The following is a 19904-nucleotide window of genomic DNA, read 5'->3' on the forward strand; positions in this document are numbered from 1 at the left end:
GTTGTTCAAAGATTACTATGTATATTAGGAAAAAAGCCAAAATATATTTTTGTGTTATATATAGTAAGTCTTTAAAATATCACAATCCAAACTTTCAGATTTCCGTCTCAAAAAAACAAACAAAAAAATTTTACTAGGAGAAATATTTGTCTTATAAATGCCAAATAATTCATAATTATAATAATGATTATTACGACACAAGATGCAAGGTCAGATAACAGTTTGATTCTAAGAAGGTTAACTAGATTTATAAGGAAATAGAACTATATTATAATTTAGGGCTACAAAACTTAAAGCTAAATTCGACTGTTACCAATTTCCGCACCCTTCAAAATATCAGAGCTCACTCTTGGAGTTTAAGGGAATAAAAAAATCATCAGAATTAAGATAGGGTGGGTGGGCGGGGATTATATTTTGCCTTGTTATTCTTAATATACATAGCCGTCTTTTTACAACAAGTGAAATATGGTTAAAATGGTACATTTTTGCAAGGAAGTATTTTAAATTTCATGTTGTGAACAGATGGATATCTATGTATGTTAAGAAAAGAAAAAGGCAAAATATAAGCCCCGCCCACCCACCCTATCTCAATTGTGATGATTATTTTATTCGCCGTGAAGCAGGAGGGCGGAGCTGACTGCAAAATTTCCTTACAAGAAATTAAAAACATCTTTTTGGGTATCGTGTTGTTCAAAGAATATTATGTACATCAAGAAAAAAGGGCAAAATATAAACTCCGCCCGCCCACCCCATCTCAATTGTGATGATTTTTTTTATTCTTTGAAACTCAATACACGTTTAAAGTGGTAAAAAATTTTTGTAAGGAAATATGGTTTTTGCAATTGTGTGAAGCAGAGGGGAACTACTGCGAATGATCTTCATCCTTCAGGATATCAGGGCTAACTCTATTTTTTTGAACTTTTATAATTTTTTCGTTTCAAAAATAAACAAAAAACTGTGTGTAAGTAATGCCGTATGATTCTAAGAAGGTTGATGAGATTTATATGGAAACAGAACTATATTATAATTTAAACTTAAAGGTAAATTCGAGTCTGTGAAGCAGAAGGGAACTGTTACGAATTCTCGCACCCTTCAAAATATCAGAGCTCAGTCTTAGAGTTAAGGGAATAAAAAAAATCATCAGAATTAAAATAGGGTGGGTGGGCGGGGATTATATTTTGCCTTTTTCTTTTCCAACTTTTTAATTTCTCAATTTTTAGATTTTGCAATTTTTCGATTTCAGTTTCTCGAGTTTTCTATTTATTTTGTTTTTTCGTTTTGTCTCTTCAATTTTGCGATGTAAGATTTTTCAATTTTTCCAGTTAAAATTTCTGGAGTTATCAGTTTTTAATTTTTCATTTTTTCGAATTTTGTATTTTTCATTTTTTCAAATGTTCTATTTGCAATTTTTGGTTTTAGTTATTTGTTTTTTTAATTTTACAATTTTTCGATTGCAATTTCACAAATTTTCAATTTTAAATTTTTCCATTTTATATTGGTTAATTTTTCATTTTCTTTATTTTTACAATTTTTCGATTTTTCAATGTTCTGATTTTGTATTTTTTTGTTTTTTCAGTTTAAATTCTTTTCATTTTTCATTTCTTCCATTTATCGATTTGCGATTTTTCACTTTTTCATTTGTTTGTTTCTTCAGTGTTTAGATTTTGCAATTTTTCGATTAAAAATTTCTCGAGTTTTCATTTTTAAATTTTTCAGTTTTGCAATTTTCCAAATTTTTCACGTTTTAATTTTTAGATTATGCAGTTTTTCGATTGGGAATTTCACGAGTTTTCAATCTTAATTTTTAAATTATTGGTTTCGCTTTAACATTTTTTTCATTTTTTCAATTTCTCGATCTTAGATTTTTTATAAATATAATAATGATATTACGAGACAAAATGCAAGGTCAGATAACAAGTTTGATTCTAAGAAAATTCATAAAGAAACATAACTATATTATAATTTAAAAACTGAAAGTTAAATTCGAATGTGTGAAGCAGAGGGGAACTGTTACTAATTCTCGCACCCTTCAGAATATTAGAGCTCACTCTTCGAGTTTAAGAGAATAAAAAAATCATCAGAATTAAGATCGGGTGGGTGGGCGGGGATTATATTTTGACTATTTTTCTTAATATACATAGCCGTCTTTTCACAACAAGAAATTTGAAACATTGTTAAAATGGTACATTTTTTTTTCTCTGAAATATAATTTTGTTTTACAATTTTTCGAGTTTTCAAATTCTCAATTTTTACATGTTACGATTTTATAATTTTTGTTTCTATTTTTATATTCGTTAATTTTTCATTTTCTTTATTTTTACGATTTTTCGATTTTTCAATGTTTTTTTTTATATTTTTTTGTTTTTTCAGTTTCAATTCCTTTAATTTTTCATTTCTTCCATTTATCGATTTGCGGTGTTTCAGTTTTTCATTTTTTTGTTTCTTCAATGTTTAGATTTTACAATTTTTCGATTAAAAATTTCTCGAGTTTTCATTTTAAAATTTTTCAGTTTTTCAATTTTCCAAATTTTTCACGTTTTAATTTTTAGATTATGCAGTTTTTCGATTTGGAATTCCACGAGTTTTCAATCTTAATTTTTAAATTATTGGTTTCGGTTTAACATTTTTTTCATTTTTTCAATTTTTCAATGTTAGATTTTTTATAAATATAATAATGATATTACGAGACAAAATGCAAGGTCAGATAACAAGTTTGATTCTAAGAAAATTCATAAAGAAACATAACTATATTATAATTTAAAAACTGAAAGTTAAATTCGAAATTGTGAAGCAGAGGGGAACTGTTACGAATTCTCGCACCCTTCAGAATATTAGAGCTCACTTTTCGAGTTTAAGAGAATAAAAAAATCATCAGAATTAAGATCGGGTGGGTGGGCGGGGATTATATTTTGACTATTTTTTCTTAATATACATAGCCGTCTTTTCACAACAAGAAATTTAAAACATTGTTAAAATGGTACATTTTTTTTCTCTGAAATATAATTTTTTTTTACAATTTTTCGAGTTTTCAAATTCCCAATTTTTAGATTTTGCAATTTTTCGATTTCAGTTTCTCGAGTTTTCAATTTTTAATTTTTCAATTATTCCATTTTTACATGTTACGATTTTTTTTTTCTATTTTTATATTCGTTAATTTTTCATTTTCTGTATTTTTACAATTTTTCGACTTTTCAATGTTCTGTTTTTATATTTTTTTGTTTTATCAGTTTCAATTCTTTTAATTTTTCGTTTCTTCCATTTATCGATTTGCGGTTTTTCAGTTTTTCATTTTTTTGTTTTTTCAAAGTTTATATTTTGCAATTTTTCGCTTAAAAATTGCTCAAGTTACATTTTTGAAATTTTCAGTTTTTCCAATTCCCAAATTTTTCACGTTTTAATTTTTAGATTATGCAGTTTTTCGATTTGGAATTTCACGAGTTTTCAATCTTCCATTTTTCATTTTTTGGTTTCGGTTTAACATTTTCTTCATTTTTTCCATTATTGGATTTTTTCATGTTTTTTTTTTTGTAAACTCGATTTTTTGGAATTTTTCAATCTTAGATTTTTCATAATTATAATAATGATATTACGAGACAAAATACAAGGTCAGATAACGAGTTTGATTCTAAAAAGATTCATAAGGACTATATTATAATTTAAAAACTTAAAGCTAAATTCGAATGTGTGAAGCAGAGGGGAACTGTTACGAATTCTCGCACCCTTCAAAATATCAGAGTTCACTCTTAGACTTTAAGAGAATAAAAAAAATCATCAGAATTAAGATCGGGTGGGCGGGCGGGGATTATATTTTGCCTTTTTTTGCTTAATATACAGAGCCGTCTTTCCACAACAAGAAATTTAAAACATTGTTAAAATAGTACTTTTTTTTCTCTGAAATATATTTTTTTTACAATTTTTCCAGTTTTCAATTTTAAATTTATCAGTTTTCCAATTTTCCAACTTTTTAATTTCTCAATTTTTAAATTTTGCAATTTTTTGATTTCAGTTTCTCAAGTTTTCAATTTTTAATTTTTCAATTATTCCATTTTGACGTGTTACGATTTTATAATTTTTTGTTTTTTCCGTTTTGTTTCTTCAATTTTGCAATGTAATTTTGCGAGTAATCTGTTTTTAATTTTTCAATTCTTCGATTTTTTAATTTTTCGTTTCTTCAAATTTTCTATTTGGAATTATTGGTTTTAGTTCTTTGTTTTTTTATTTTTACAATTTTTGGTTTGCAATTTCACAAGTTGTCAATTTTTAATTTTTCTATCTTTATATTGGTTAATTTTTCATTTTCTTTATATTTACAATTTTTCGATTTTTCAATGTTCTCTTTTTACATTTTTTGTTTTTTCAGTTTCAATTCTTTTAATTTTTCGTTTCTTCCATTTATCGATTTGCGATTTTTTAATTTTTCATTTTTTTGTTTCTTCAATGTTTAGATTTTGCAATTTTTCGCTTAAAAATTTCTCGAGTTACATTTTTAAATTTTTCAGTTTTCCAATTCCCAAATTTTTCACGTTTTAATTTTTAGATTATGCAGTTTTCCGATTTGGAATTTCACGAGTTTTCAATCTTTAATTTTTCAATTTTTGGTTTTGGTTTAACATTTTCTTCATTTTTTCAATTATTAGATGTTTTCAGGTTTTGTTTTTTTTTTTGTTTTTTTTAATTACTATTTTTTCAATTTTTCAATGTAAGACTTTCATAATTATAATAATGATATTACGAGACAAAATGGAAGGTCAGATAACAAGTTTGATTCTAAGGAAATTCATAAAGAAACATAACTATATTATAATTTAAAAACTGAAAGTTAAATTCGAATGTGTGAAGCAGAGGGGAACTGTTACTAATTCTCGCACCTTTCAGAATATTAGAGCTCACTCTTCGAGTTTAAGAGAATAAAAAAATCATCAGAATTAAGATCGGGTGGGTGGGCGGGGTTTATATTTTGACTATTTTTGTTAATATACATAGCCGTCTTTTCACAACAAGAAATTTGAAACATTGTTAAAATGGTACATTTTTTTTCTCTGAAATATAATTTTGTTTTACAATTTTTCGAGTTTTCAAATTCTCAATTTTTACATGTTACGATTTTATAATTTTTGTTTCTATTTTTATATTCGTTAATTTTTCATTTTCTTTATTTTTACGATTTTTCGATTTTTCAATGTTTTCTTTTTATATTTTTTTGTTTTTTCAGTTTCAATTCCTTTAATTTTTCGTTTCTTCCATTTATCGATTTGCGGTGTTTCAGTTTTTCGTTTTTTTGGTTCTTCAATGTTTAGATTTTGCAATTTTTCGATTAAACATTTCTCGAGTTTTCATTTCTAAAATTTTCAGTTTTTCCATTTCCCAAATTGTTCACGTTTTAATTTTTAGATTTCGCAGTTTTTCGATTTGGAATTTCACGAGTTTTCAATCTTTCATTTTTCAATTTATGGTTTCGGTTTAACATTTTTTTCATTTTTTCAATTATTAGATTTTTTCATGTTTTGTTTTTTTTTTTGTTTTTTTAATCATAATTTTTTCAGTTTCAATTCTTTTAATTTTTCGTTTCCTCCATTTATCGATTTGCGATTTTTTAATTTTTCATTTTTTTGTTTCTTCAATGTTTAGATTTTGCAATTTTTCGATTAAAAATTTCTCGAGTTACATTTTTAAATTTTTCAGTTTTTCCAATTGCCAAATTTTTCACGTTTTAATTTTTAGATTATGCAGTTTTTCGATTTGGAATTCCACGAGTTTTCATCTCCCATTTTTCAATTTTTGGTTTCGGTTTAACATTTACTTCATTTTTTCAATTGTTGGATTTTTACATGTTTTGTGTTTTTTTTGTCTTTTGTAATTTTTTCAATTTTTCAATTTTAGATTTTTCATAATTATACTAATGATATTACGAGACAAAATGCAAGGTCAGATAACAAGTTTGATTCTAAAAAGATCCATAAGGAAACAGAACTATATTATAATTTAAAAACTTAAAGCTAAATTCGAATGTGTGTAGCAGAGGGGAACTGTTACGAATTTTCGCACCCTTCAAAATATCAGAGTTCACTCTTAGAGTTTAAGAGAATAAAAAAATCATCAGAATTAAGATAGGGTGGGTGGGCGGGGATTATATTTTGCCTTTTTTTTCTTTATATACATAGCCGTCTTTTCACAACAAGTGAAATATGGTTAAAATGGTACATTTGTGCAAGGAAATATGGATTTTGCAATTATGGGGCGCAGTCTAATTGCAAAATCGATATTTCCTTATACAAACTTTCACATGTTTGAAGTTTCATGTTGTGAAAAGAAGTCTACGCACACATTAAAAACAAAAAGGCAAAAAGTAAGCCCGCCCACCCACCCGATCTCAATTGTGACGATTTTTTTTATTCGCCGTGAGCTAAGAGGGCGGAGCTTAACTGCAAAATACTTGTTTCTTTACAAGTAATTAAAAACATGTTTTTGAGTATCGTGTTGTTCAAAGATTACTATGTATATTACGAAAAAAAGCCAAAATATTTTCATATATTCTGTATAGTAAGTCTTTAAAATATCACAAACCAAACTTTCAGAATTTTTTCCGCCTCAAAAAAAAAGCAAAAAATTTCACTAAAAAAAATATTTGTCTTATAAATTCCAAATAATTCATAATTATAATAATGATATTACGACACAAAATGCAAGGTCAGATAACAGTTTGATTCTAAGAACATTGACGAGATTTATAAGGAAATAGAACTATATTATAATTTAGGGCTACAAAACTGAAAGCTAAATTCGAATATGTGCAGCAGACGGGAACTGTTACGAATTCTCGCACCCTTCAAAATATCAGAGCTCACTCTTAGAGTTAAGGGAATAAAAAAAATCATCAGAATTAAGATAGGGTGGGTGGGCGGGGAATATATTTTTCCTTTTTTTTTCTTAATACACATTGCCCTCTTTTCACAACAAGTGAAATATGGTTAAAATGGTACATTTTTCCGAGGAAATATGAATTTTACATTTATGGGGCGCAGTCTAATTGCAAAATCAATATTTCCTTATACAAATTTTCCATTTTTTCATGTTTTAAGTTTCATGTTGTGAAAAGAAGTCTTCGCATACATTAAAAACAAAAAGGCAAAAAGTAAGCCCGCCCGCCCGCCCTATCGCAATTGTGATGATTTTTTTTATTCGCCGTGAAGCAAAAGGGCGGAGCTTAACTGCAAAATACTTATTTCCTTACAAGAAATTAACAACATGTATTGAGGTATCGTATTGTACAAAGAATACTATGTATATTAAGAGAAAAGGGCAAAATATAAACCCCGTCCACCCACCCTATCTCAATTGTGATGATTTTTTTATTCTTATAAACTCAAAACACGTTTAAAATGGTATTTTTTTGTAAGGAAATATGAATTTTACAATTGGTGAAGCAGAAGGGAACTGTTACAAATTCTCGCACCCTTCAAAATATCAGAGCCCACTTGGAGTTTAAGAGCATAAGCAAAAATCATCAGAATTAAGACAGGGTGGGTGGGCGGGGATTATATTTTGCCTTTTTGTTCTTAATATACATAGCCGTCTTTTCACAACAAGTGAAATATGGTTAAAATGGTACATTTTTGGAAGGAAATATGGATTTTGCAATTATGGGGCGGAGTCTAATTTAAACATGTTTTAAGTTTCATGTTATGAAAAGAAGTCTACGCACATACTAAAAACAAAAAGCCAAAAAGTAAGCCCGCCCACCCACCCGATCTCATTCGTGACGATTTTTTTTTATTCGCCGTGAGCTAAGAGGGCGGAGCTTAACTGCAAAATACTTGTTTCTTTACAAGAAATTAAAAACATGTTTTTGAGTATCCGGTTGTTGAAAGATTACTATGTATATTAGGAAAAAAGCCAAAATATATTTTTGTATTATATATAGTTAGTCTTTAAAATATCACAATCCAAACTTTCAGATTTCCGTCTCAAAAAAAAAACAAAAAAATTTTACTAGGAGAAATATTTGTCTTATAAATGCCAAATAATTCATAATTATAATAATGATATTACGACACAAGATGCAAGGTCAGATAACAGTTTGATTCTAAGAAGGTTAACAAGATTTATAAGGAAATAGAACTATATTATAATTTAGGGCTACAAAACTTAAAGCTAAATTCGACTGTGTGAAGCAGACGGGACTGTTACCAATTCTTGCACCCTTCAAAATATCAGAGCTCACTCTTGGAGTTTAAGGGAATAAAAAAATCATCAGAATTAAGATAGGGTGGGTGGGCGGGGATTATATTGTTCTTTGTTTTTCTTAATATACATAGCCGTCTTTCCACAACAAGAAATTTAAAACATTGTTAAAATGGTACTATTTTTTTTTTCTCTGAAACGTATTTTTTTACAATTTTTCCAGTTTTCAAATTTAAATTTATCAGTTTTCCAATTTTTCCAGTTTTCAAATTTAAATTTCTCAGTTTTCAAATTTTCCAACTTTTTAATTTCTCAATTTTTAGATTTTGCAATTTTTCGATTTCAATTGCAATTTCACAAGTTTTTAATTTTTAATTTTTCTATCTTTATATTTGTTAATTTTTCATTTTCTTTATATTTACAATTTTTCGATTTTTCAAAGTTCTCTTTTTATATTTTTTTGTTTTTTCAGTTTCAATTCTTTTAATTTTTAGTTTCTTCCATTTATTGAGATTTTTCAATTTTTCATTTTTTTGTTTTTCAATGTTTAGATCTTGCAATTTTTCTCGAGTTTTCATTTTAAAATTTTTCAGTTTTTCCATTTTCTAAATTTTTCACGTTTTAATTTTTAGATTACGCAGTTTTTTGATTTGGAATTTCACGAGTTTTCAATCTTTAATTTTTCATGTTTTGTTTTTTTAATCACAATTTTTTCAATTTTTCAATCTTAGATTTTTCATAATTATAATAATGATATCACGAGACAAAATGGAAGGTCAAATAACGAGTTTGATTCTAAGAAGATTCATAAGGAAACAGAACTATATTATAATTTAAAAACTTAAAGTTAAATTCGAATGTGAATAAAAAATAAAAAAATCATCGGAATTAAAATAGGGTGGGTGGGCGGGGATTATATTTTGCCTTGTTATTCTTAATATACATAGCCGTCTTTTCACAACAAGTGAAATATGGTTAAAATGGTACATTTTTGCAAGGAAATATTTTAAGTTTCATGTTGTGAACAGATGGATATCTATGTATGTTAAGAAAAGAAAAAGGCAAAATATAAGCCCCGCCCACCCACCCTATCTCAATTGTGATGATTATTTTATTCGCCGTGAAGCAGAAGGGCGGAGCTGACTGCAAAATTTCCTTACAAGAAATTAAAAACATCTTTTTGGGTATCGTGTTGTTCAAAGAATACTATGTACATTAAGAAAAAAGAGCAAAATATTAACCCCGCCCACCCACCCCATCTCAATTGTGATGATTTTTTTATTCTTAGAAACTCAAAACACGTTTAAAATGGTAAATTTTTGTAAGGAAATATGGTTTTTGCAATTGTGTGAAGCAGAGGGGAACTGCTGCGATGATCTTCATCCTTCAGGATATCAGGGCTAACTCTATTTTTTTGAACTTTCATAATTTTTTCGTTTCAAAAATAAACAAAAAACTGTGTGTAAGTAATGCCATATGATTCTAAGAAAGTTGATGAGATTTATATGGAAACAGAACTATATTATAATTTAAACTTAAAGGTAAATTTGACTGTGTGAAGCAGAAGGGAATTGTTACGAATTCTCGCACCCTTCAAAATATCAGAGCTCAGTCTTAGAGTTAAGGGAATAAATAAAGCATCAGAATTAAGATAGGGTGGGTGGGCGGGGAATATATTTTTCATTTTTTTTTCTTAATACACATGGCCGTCTTTTCACAACAAGTAAAATATGGTTAAAATGGTACATTTTTGCAAGGACATATGAATTTTACATTTATGGGGCGGAGTTTAATTGCAAAATCAATATTTTCTTATACAAATTTTCCATTTTTTCATGTTTTAAGTTTCATGTTGTGAAAAGAAGTCCACGCATACATTAAAAACAAAAAGGCAAAAAGTAAGCCCGCCCACCCGCCCTATCGCAATTGTGATGATTTTTTTTATTCGCCGTGAAGCAAGAGGGCGGAGCTTAACTGCAAAATACTTATTTCCTTACAAGAAATTAACAACATGTATTGAGGTATCGTATTGTACAAAGAATACTATGTATATTAAGAGAAAAGGGCCCACCCACCCTATCTCAATTGTGATGATTTTTTTATTCTTAGAAACTCAAAACACGTTTAAAATGGTATTTTTTTTTGTAAGGAAATATGAATTTTACAATTGGTGAAGCAGAAGGGAACTGTTACAAATTCTCGCACCCTTCAAAATATCAGAGCTCACTCTTGGACTTTAAGAGAATTAAAAAAATCATCAGAATTAAAATAGGGTGGGTGGGTGGGGAATATATTTTGCCTTTTTTTTCTTAATATACATAGCCGTCTTTTCATGCTGAACTTTTAGAATTTTTTTGTAAAAAAAAATTAAAGAAAAAAAAATTATGAAAAAAAAAATTTTGACACTAGTCATCTAAATAGAACAGAGGTGTTCAATACGAGGAGAGCAATAAAAGAAAAATATTTTGGGTGTTAAATTTCAAAGACAATTTTTAAAGTACACAAAACAGAACCAAGAAAATACACCTCACTGAAAAATTGGAATAACAATTACATATTTTCTTTGAAAAAATCCGGATGAAGTCACTTTTTACGTGTTTACCTACTTAATAAATGCAAATTGCTTCCAAGAAACTTCTGATCCCAGTTATACGTAAGTAAATGAAAACACGAATAAAATGCGTGACTAAAAAAAATTAAAACGCTTTTAGACCCATTACTCATTCCGCCTGTTACGAAATCCGCGAACCTGACGCAGGGCTTTGTACCGCCTTACAACACCAACAATCAACCAATTCTCCTTTGATGAATTTGCCAAAAATACCCACCGTAATCCCCAGCATTACCGCGTCCTTTTATTTTCCCAAAATCAACAACCGCGTCGCTTCTTCAAACCCCCCGACACTGATTAATAAACAAACCCAAAATAATAACCTCAGCCTGCACGCGCCACAAGCGCTGACATTCAAACCCCAAGTATTTCGAGTAAAGCCAACTTCTTGTCGTCTGCCAGATGTTACCACCGGCATAAATAAACCGCGGAATTACTGAATTAACTCTTCCACATTCGTGGCAATTTTTGCTGGTTTTACAACGACTAATCGCATAAACAGTGGTGATTTATTAGTGAGTCCGGCATTACCTTCTTCTTCTCAAAGAATTGTAGACCTCCCCTTCCTCGTCGGTGAAGCTGTCATTGCACGCGTCTTCCGTGCTGTCCTGGCCGTTGCACGTCTTGGCCCGGAGGACCTCGCTGAGGTCGGTCGTCACGTTCCCGTTCTCCGTGGCGATCTGGATGTCGGGGAAGATGTTGCCGTTCCGCAGCGCAGAGACCTTCCTGCCGATGGTCTCGAGGTGGTCCTCGTCGCTGGATTCCCGGCAGGTGGTGTCGTTCCGGTTTAAGGTGTCCTCTTGGTCGTAGAGGTCGGTGATGATGGCGTCCGGGTGCAGCCGGCTGAAGACTTGAATTTCTGTAACCGGGAATGTGGTCAGCTTTGGTCGAAAGCACTCAGTGAATAAAAAACGGCTTGTTTTAATTCTACTAAAACATGAGACGTGTTTGTAAATTAATGCAAATTAATGAAATACATTTATTTTTATAAATTTTTCAGTTTTTCTAATTCACAACTTTTGGATGTTTCATTTTTTTTATTTTGCTGTTTCACGAGATTTCAATTTTTAATTTTTCAATTTTTCTATTTGCAATTTTTTGTTTCGATTTTATATTTTCTTTACTTTTTCAATGATTCCATTTTTTAATTTTTCGATTTTAGATTTTTCAATTTTTAATTTTTTTTTGTTTCTCCAATTTTTGTAATTTTGCGATTTAAAACTTCTTCAGTTTTCAATTTTTCGATTAAAGATTTTTGAATTTTTCGATTTTTTTTCTTCATTTCGATTTAAAATATATCTAAATCTCAATTTTTTATGTTTCAATTTTTTGTTCTTTATTTTCTGTATTTTTACAATTTTTCGATTCTTCGGATTTTATGATTTCTTCGATTTTTCAGTTTCAATTTTTTTCAATTTTTCATTTCTTCAAATTTTCGATTTTCAATTTTTCTTTTCTGATTTTTGTTTTCTTTATTTTCACAATTGTTCGATTAAATTCTTCAACGTTCCGATTTTATATTCTTCTGTTTTTTCAATTTGAACTTATTTACTTTTTCGTTTCTTCAATTTTTTGATTTGCTATTTTTCAATTTTTCATCGTTTTTGCTTCTTCAGTGTTCAGATTTTGCAATTTTTGAATTTGCAATTTCAGGAGTTTTCAGTTTCTAATTTTTCAATTTTTCCTTTTGATTTTATGTTTTCTTTATCTTTTCAATGATTCGATTTTTCAATGTCTGATTTTATATTTTTTTATTTTTTCAATTTCTACTTTTTCAATTTTTCATTTCTTCAATTTTTCGATTTGCGATTTTCTGAATTTTTCGATTTAAAATTTCTCGAGTTTTCAATTTTTATTTCGTCAAAATTTCTGTTTACAATTTTTGGTTTCGATATTTGTTTTTTTATTTTTAGAATTTTTCGATTTACTCGATTTTATCAATTTTTCGATTTGCAATTTCACAAGTTTTCAGTTTTTAATTTTTCAAATTTCATATTTTTCAATTTTTCATTTCTTCAAATCATCGATTTTTAATTTTTGTTTCGGCTTTTTATTATCTTTACTTTTACAATTTTTCGATTTTTCAGTGTTCTGATATGATTTGTTTGTTTTCATTGTTAAAATTTTCAGTTTTTCATTTACCAACTTTTTCATGTTTTAATTTGAAATTTCAGGAGTTTTCAATCTTTCATTTTTCAATTTGCAATTTTTCGTTTCGTTTTATATTTTCTTTATTTTTTCAATTAATCGATTTTTTAATGTTTTGTTTTTTTTTAATTTTACGTTTGTTCCATTTTTCATTTTTTTTTTCAATTTTTCGATTTTTCAATTTTTGCTTTTAAATTTCTCGAGTATTCCATTTTTATTTTTTATTTCTTCAAATTTTCTGTTTACAATTTTTGGTTTCGGTTCTTTGTTTTTTATTTTTACAATTTTTCAATTTATCCGATTTTATCAATTTTCCGTTTCTTCAATTTTTTTTTCTTCAATTTTTTAATTTGCGATTTTTCAGTTTTTCGATTTAAAATTTTTTGAGTTTTCATTGTTAGAATTTTCAGTTTTGCCATTTCCAAACTTTTTCATGTTTTAGTTATTGAGATTTTGCAACTTTTCGATTTGGAATTTCACGAGTTTTCAGTATTTAATTTTTTAATTTTTCAATTTGCAATTTTTTTTCCTTTTCTTTATTTTTTCAATTATTCGATGTTTTAATGTTTTGGTTTTTTTTGGTTTTTCATCTCCAATTTTTCGATTTTAGATTTTTAAATTTTTAATTTTATTGTTTCCTCAATTTTTAAAGGTTTAAAATTTCTGGCGTTTTCAATTTTTAATTTTTTAATTTTTCGATTCTTTAATTTTTCGTTTAAAGATTTTTCAATTTTTACATGTTGCAACTTTTCGACTTAAAATTTCTGGAGATCTCAATTTTTAACTTTTCAATTTTTAGATTTTTTAATTATTCATTTCTTCAAATGATTTGAAATTTTTGGTTTAGTTCTTTCTTTTTCTCTATTTTTACAATTTTTCGATTTTTCTGATTTTATCATTTTTTATTTTTTCAATTTTATTGTTTTTCAATTTATCGTTTCCTCAAATTATTGATTTCCAATTTTTCTTTCCGGATTTTTTTTTCTTTATTTTTACAATTTCCACTTTTTTAATTTTTCGTTTCTTCAATTTTTGATTTAGATTTTTCAGTTTTTCGATTTAAAATTTCTCCAGTTTTCAATTTCCACTTTTTCAATTTTTCATTTCTTCAATTTTTCAATTTTTATTTTTCATTTCGTCGAATTTTCTGTTTACAATTTTTGGTTTCGGTTGTTTTTTTATTTTTACAATTTTTCAATTGACCTCATTTTATCAATTTTTCGTTTCTTAAATTTTTGGCGTTTCCAATTTTTAATTTTTCAATTTTTCGACCAAAGATTTTTCAATTTTTCAATTTTTCTTTCAATTTTTCGGTTTTAAGTTTCTCGAGTTTTCCATTTTTAATTTTTATTTCTTCAAATTTTCTGATTACAGTTTTTGGTTTCGGTTCTTTGTTTTTTATTTTTACAATTTTTCGATTTATCCGATTTTTATTTTTCAATTTTTCATTTCTTCAAATTATCGATTTTCAATTTTTTGTTTCGGCTTTTTATTTTCTTTATTTTTATAATTTTTCGATCTTTCAATGTTCTGATATAATTTTAAGTTTTTGCAATTTCATTTTTTTCAATTTTTTTTCTTCAATTGTTTAATTTGCGATTTTTCAGTTTTTCGATTCAAAATTTTTTGAGTTTTCATTGTGAAAATTTTCAGTTTTGCCAGTTTCCAACTTTTTCATGTTTTAATTTTTAGATTTTGCAACTTTCCGATTTCAAATTTTTTTAGTTGTTTATTTGTCTCTATTTTTTTTCGATTTTTCTGATTTTATCTTTTTTTGTTTTTTCAATTTTAATTTTTTTCTTTTTTTCATTTCCTCAAATTATTAATTTTCAATTTTTCTTTTCGAATTTTTCTTTTCTTACAACGTTCCGATTTTTTAATCTTCAGTTTTTTCAATTTCCACTTTTTCAATTTTTCGTTTCTTCAACTTTTGATTTTAGATTTTTGTATGTTGTATTTTTTTGTTTTCTCTATTTTTCTAGTTTTCAATTTTTCGATTACAGATTTTTAAGTTTTTTAATTTTTTTTTTCATAAATATTTGGATTTTGCAACTTTTCGATTTAAAATTTTTCGACCTTTCAATTGTAAATTTTTCAATTTCTAAATTCTTTAATTTTTAAGTTCTTCAAATTTTTGATTTGAAATTTTTGGTTTCGTTTTTTATTTTCACTATTTTTACAAATTTTCGATTTTTCCGATTTTATAGTTCCTTTGTTTTTTCAATTTCAGTTTTTCTATTTTTTATTTCCCCAAATTATCGATTTTCACTTTTTCTTTTCGAATTTTTCTTTTTTTTTACTTTTACAATTTTTCGATTTGATTTTTCATTGTTCCGATTTTATGTGTTCTTGTGTTTTTTCAATTTGAATTTTTTTACTTTTTTGTTTCTTCAATTTATCGATTTTCGATTTTTCAATTTTTCATTTTTTTGCTTCTTCAATGTTTAGATTTTACAATTTTTCGAATTAAAATTTTTCAAATTTTCTTTTTGAAATTTTTTAGTTTTTCCATTGCCCAACTTTTACATATTTCAATTTTTGGATTTTGCAACTTTTCGATTTAAAATTTTTCGAGATCTTAATTTTTAATTTTTCAATTTTTAAATTTTTTAATTTTTCATTTCTTCAAATTTTCGATTTGCAATTTTTGGTTTCGTGCTTGATTTCCCATACTTTTACAATTTTTCGATTCTTTTTGTTTCTTCTTTCGATTTTTTCTTCTTACGATTTTAATTTTTAAATTTTTCCGATTTTCCAAATTTTGGATGTTTCAGTTTTAAATTTTGCAATTTATGATTTGTAATTTCACGAGTTTTCAATTTTCAGTTTTTGAAATTTTATAGTTTTCAGTTTCTCATTTCTCCAATTTTTCAATGTTCGGATTTTATTATTTTTTGGAAAAACAAAATTTTTTAAATCTTGTTTCTTCGATTATTTTATTTGCATTTTTTCAATTTTTTATTTTTGTTGTTTCTTCTAGTTTACGATATGCAGCAGCATCTCTTCTAGTTTTCATTTTTAAATTTTTCAGTTTCCCCCAATTTTCCAACTTCTGGATGTTTCAATTTTTAGATTTTCCAATTTTTCGGTTTACAATTTCAGGAGTTTTCCATTTTTAATTATCCAGTTTTTATATTTCTCAATTTTTTGTTTTGGTTTTTTATTTTCTCTATTTTGTTCAATTTTTCGATTTTTTATTGTCCTGAGTTTCTAATTATTCTTTTTTAATGTTAAATTTTTCAATTTTTCGATTTGCAATTTTTCGGTATTCCATTTTTCGGTTTTTCTTATTTTCATTTTGAATATGTATGCTATAATAATCATAATTTTTACTTGTTTTGTCCCCTTTCCAATTGATTCGTTCCTTCACTTCTTCAGTGGATTTTTTCATTTTTCCGATTTTTTAGTTTTTTGATTTTTAATTTTTCGATTTTTCCACATTTCAAATAAAAAAAAAAGAAAAAATTGTAACACTAAAAAAGCAACAATGAAAAAACGCAAAAGTATAACGAAGAAATATAAAATGAAATCTTTGAAAAATCTGAAAATTGGAAATCAAATTGAAGAAACGAAAAACCACAAAATCGAAAAAACGAAACTAAAATTGAAGTATAAAAAATTAACGAAATCGGAAAATTGGATAATTAAGAAATCCAAAAACTGCAAAATTCAAAAATTTAAAAAATGAGGAATAGAAAAATCAAAGACTGAAAATTGGGAGAATTGAATAAACGAAAAATTATAAAATCGAAAAAACATTGTAAATATAAAAGAAATAAAAGAACGAAAAATTGTGACATAAAATCGAGATAATGAAAAATAAAAATCAAGAACTTGAGGAAACAAAAAATTGAAAAATCTAAAAATGAAAAATTGTAATAAATAAGATTTGATTTTGCGAATTGAAATTTTTATGATAAAAATCTAGTGAGTCGTTCTTGATTTTATCAATACAATAGAGTGCGTCATGCATTTTTTTTTTCGCGTTACCCTGTATAAAACTCTAAAAACAATGGGTGCATTGATAAACCACAAGTATAGTCACAAGATTTTTCATATTTAGGAGAGGTTTTATTAATTTTTTGGTAGGTGATAAACGAATAAATTTTGATACATGTATACACTATCGGTCCAGCAATTTCAAAAATTGTGTCTAATAAAAATCCGGAGGGACGGCAAACAGACAAACAGACGGAAACGGGAAACATATTTTTTCGTACTCTAGGGATCATGAAAGTCGAGAAAACTTAGCTTTCGTTCGGAAAGTAAAAACAAAACCAAAAAAAAAAAACGACTTAAAACAAAAAAAAACAACCCATTTAATAAAAAACGTCTTTTTACCATCTCTTGGTACTCACCTGAATCTTCGCAGTCGTTGACGTACCGCAGCTGTATCGAATTCCCATTATACCCCTCGTCGTCCGATTCGTTCTTAATTTCACGAAGGATGACTCTCTGGGGTACTTTCTTCGAGGAAATGCTCGACGGCAGGTCGTAGGTGGGGCTGAGTTCGGTTTCGCTGAGATCCATCGAGTCAGTTTGGGTTTCGGCGTCCACGACGCACGAACTCCTGCAGGAAGAGCTCTTCGAAGCCGAGTTCCGGGGAGAGCCCGAGTTCGTCCGGTAGTGCCTCTTGCGGAACTTGGGGTTGGACTGCGTCACGGACTCGGCGTTGTTGGTGGAGGTGTTGAGTTTGGCGAAGAGCGGCGCCTTCGCGGGGGTCTGGAACACGATTTTTATTTACCACTGGGTTTTAAACAGTAACTTGATGTTTTTCGAGTGGTACAACTTTGCCGTGTTTATCGGGTTTGTATCTAAATCGAACTGCAGGTTTGAGGACTGATAGGGACGAGGTGTCGGGGGGATTTTTGTTGTGTCATCACAATGAATAATCTGTGATAATTGATATCGATGATCTGGTGCTATTAATATAAATTACAGTGGTTAATGCAGATCGGACAAATAATAAAAATAACTTATAAAATGCACTCATCGATAAAAATGTTTTGTTTATCAAAATCCGGTCTTTCTGATAAGATAAATCGCAGGGGTGGAAAAAATTTAGGACCGCGCCTTCATTTAAAAATATATTTCCAGATGGTTTCAGCCCGTGAAGTAATTTGAAAAATTTCGGAGATCCCTTGTCTTGTTTTTGAAGTAAAAAATTTGTCAAATCCAAAAATTTGTAAATTGTAAAATTCATCGATGTTGTTAAAAATGTTATTGCTTTCAAAATTTTTTTCGACTTATAGAAAATTTTACAGATTTGGTGAAACGTTCGAATGTTTACTGTTTTTAAAAACTAGAGCTCTACAATAAATTAAAAAGAAAAACGGATTAAAGAAAAACAAATAAGAACTTAGAAGCCTTAAGCCTTAAAATTTTTATAACGTGAAAAAAAAAATACAAAGCTTTTACAATTAGAATTTAAAGATAAAAGCCCCCAAAACGTTGAAATTTCCAAAGATTAAGAAATCTGAATATTCTAAAATGTTCTCGAATAACAAAAGTGCTCTAAAGAGTCTGTGAAATATCTAAAAAAAAAAAAAAATGTAAATATATTGTTCTTTTTCCTGTTGTTAGGTTTTTGAAGTAGTTTAAAATAATCTTGGGAACCCCTTTTGTTTATTGAAGTACTTTGAAAGAATCTCGAAGACCCCTTTTGTTTTATTTTTAAAGTGGTTTGAAAGAATTTTGGGGATTTGGTTTTTAAAGTAGTTTTGAAAGAGTCCCGGGGACCCATCTTGTTTATTTTTTGAAGTAGTTTGAAAGTGTCTCGGGGACTTCTTTTGTTTTGAAGTAGTTTGAAAAACTCTTGGTGATTTCTTTTCTTGTTTTTTAAGTAATGTGAAACAATCTCGGGAATTGGTTTGTTTTTGAAGTAGCTTGAAATAATCGGGGGGATCCTTTTTGCTATATTTTTGAAGTAGTTTGAAAGAATCTTGGTGATACCAAGTCTTGTTTTTGAACTAAAAAATTGTAAAATCATCGGTATTGCGTGAGTTAAAAATTAAATATTGTTCAAAATTCCCCTACTTTTAATTATTTTTATTTGGTGAAACGTTCAAATGTCAACTAAAAACGCCAGATATGGAATGTTTGACATTAAAAAATTAATAAATATACAAACATGTCCAGATCTACACAAAATTAACATTGAAAAAAACTAGCTTTTAAATTTTTTAAAGCTTTTTTCGTGCTCAGATTTCAATATGTTCAAAATGATGGAAGTTAAAATACTGAGAATGGGAACCAAGTCTAACTAAAAATTTTTAGAAACCGACTTTCATTACGGCTCAAATTTGGGTTTTTGAAGTAATTTGAAAGAATGTCGAAAAACACCTTTGTATTGTTTTGGAAGTCGTTTAACAGAATCTCAGAGAGTCGTTTTGAAGTAGTTTGAAAGAATTTTGGGGATCTGGTTTTTGAAGTAATTTGCAAAAATTTTGGGTATAGTTGTCTTCTTTTAGAAGTAATTTGCAAGAATCTCAGAGATACCTTGTACTGTTTTTGAAGTAATTTGAAAGAATCTTGAGATCCCTTGTCTTATTTTTGAAGTAATTTAAAAGAATTCGGGAACCTGGTTTTTGCAGTAGTTGAAAGTATATCGGGGACTCCTGTTGCTTTGTTTTTGAAGTAATTTGTAAAACTCTTGAGGATCCCTTGTCTTGCTTTTTAAATAATGTGAAAGAAAATTTATCAAATCCAAAAATTTGTAAATTATAAAATTTATCGGTATTGTGTGAACTTAAAATTAAGTATTGTTCAAAATTTCCTTGCTTTTTGCCAGGAATATATACAACATTTGAAATATTAAATAACAAATGTCCAATCATGTCTAAACTGATTATATAAATTTAGTGCAGAAAATTTTCGATACTAAAAAAAATCGGCTTATAAAAAATAAAAAAAAATCTAATCTAATCAAAAGCTCAACATTTCAAAAATGTGGTTTTGAAAAACA

The 19904-nt window shown here is 27.6% G+C and overlaps 1 protein-coding gene across 3 annotated transcripts in view; it reads right to left on the reverse strand.

Moving 5' to 3' along the window:
- Positions 1-19904, reverse strand: part of LOC135127669 (mitogen-activated protein kinase kinase kinase 13-like) — an 85061-nt gene that overhangs the window by 5428 nt on the left and 59729 nt on the right. For all 3 annotated transcript variants that reach the window (XM_064054201.1, XM_064054202.1, XM_064054204.1), the window contains 2 exons: positions 17299-17662; positions 11324-11651 (listed from right to left, as the gene is read on the reverse strand). In XM_064054201.1, coding sequence (XP_063910271.1) covers positions 11324-11651; positions 17299-17662 — 692 coding nt within the window. The remainder of the gene's footprint in view (positions 1-11323; positions 11652-17298; positions 17663-19904) is intronic.

This window comes from Zophobas morio, unplaced genomic scaffold (genome assembly GCF_036711695.1).
Source record: "Zophobas morio isolate AGI-343-1 ecotype UQ-CSIRO unplaced genomic scaffold, CSIRO_AGI_Zmor_V1 ptg000012l, whole genome shotgun sequence".
In the NCBI taxonomy this organism is placed as follows: Eukaryota; Metazoa; Arthropoda; class Insecta; order Coleoptera; family Tenebrionidae; genus Zophobas; species Zophobas morio.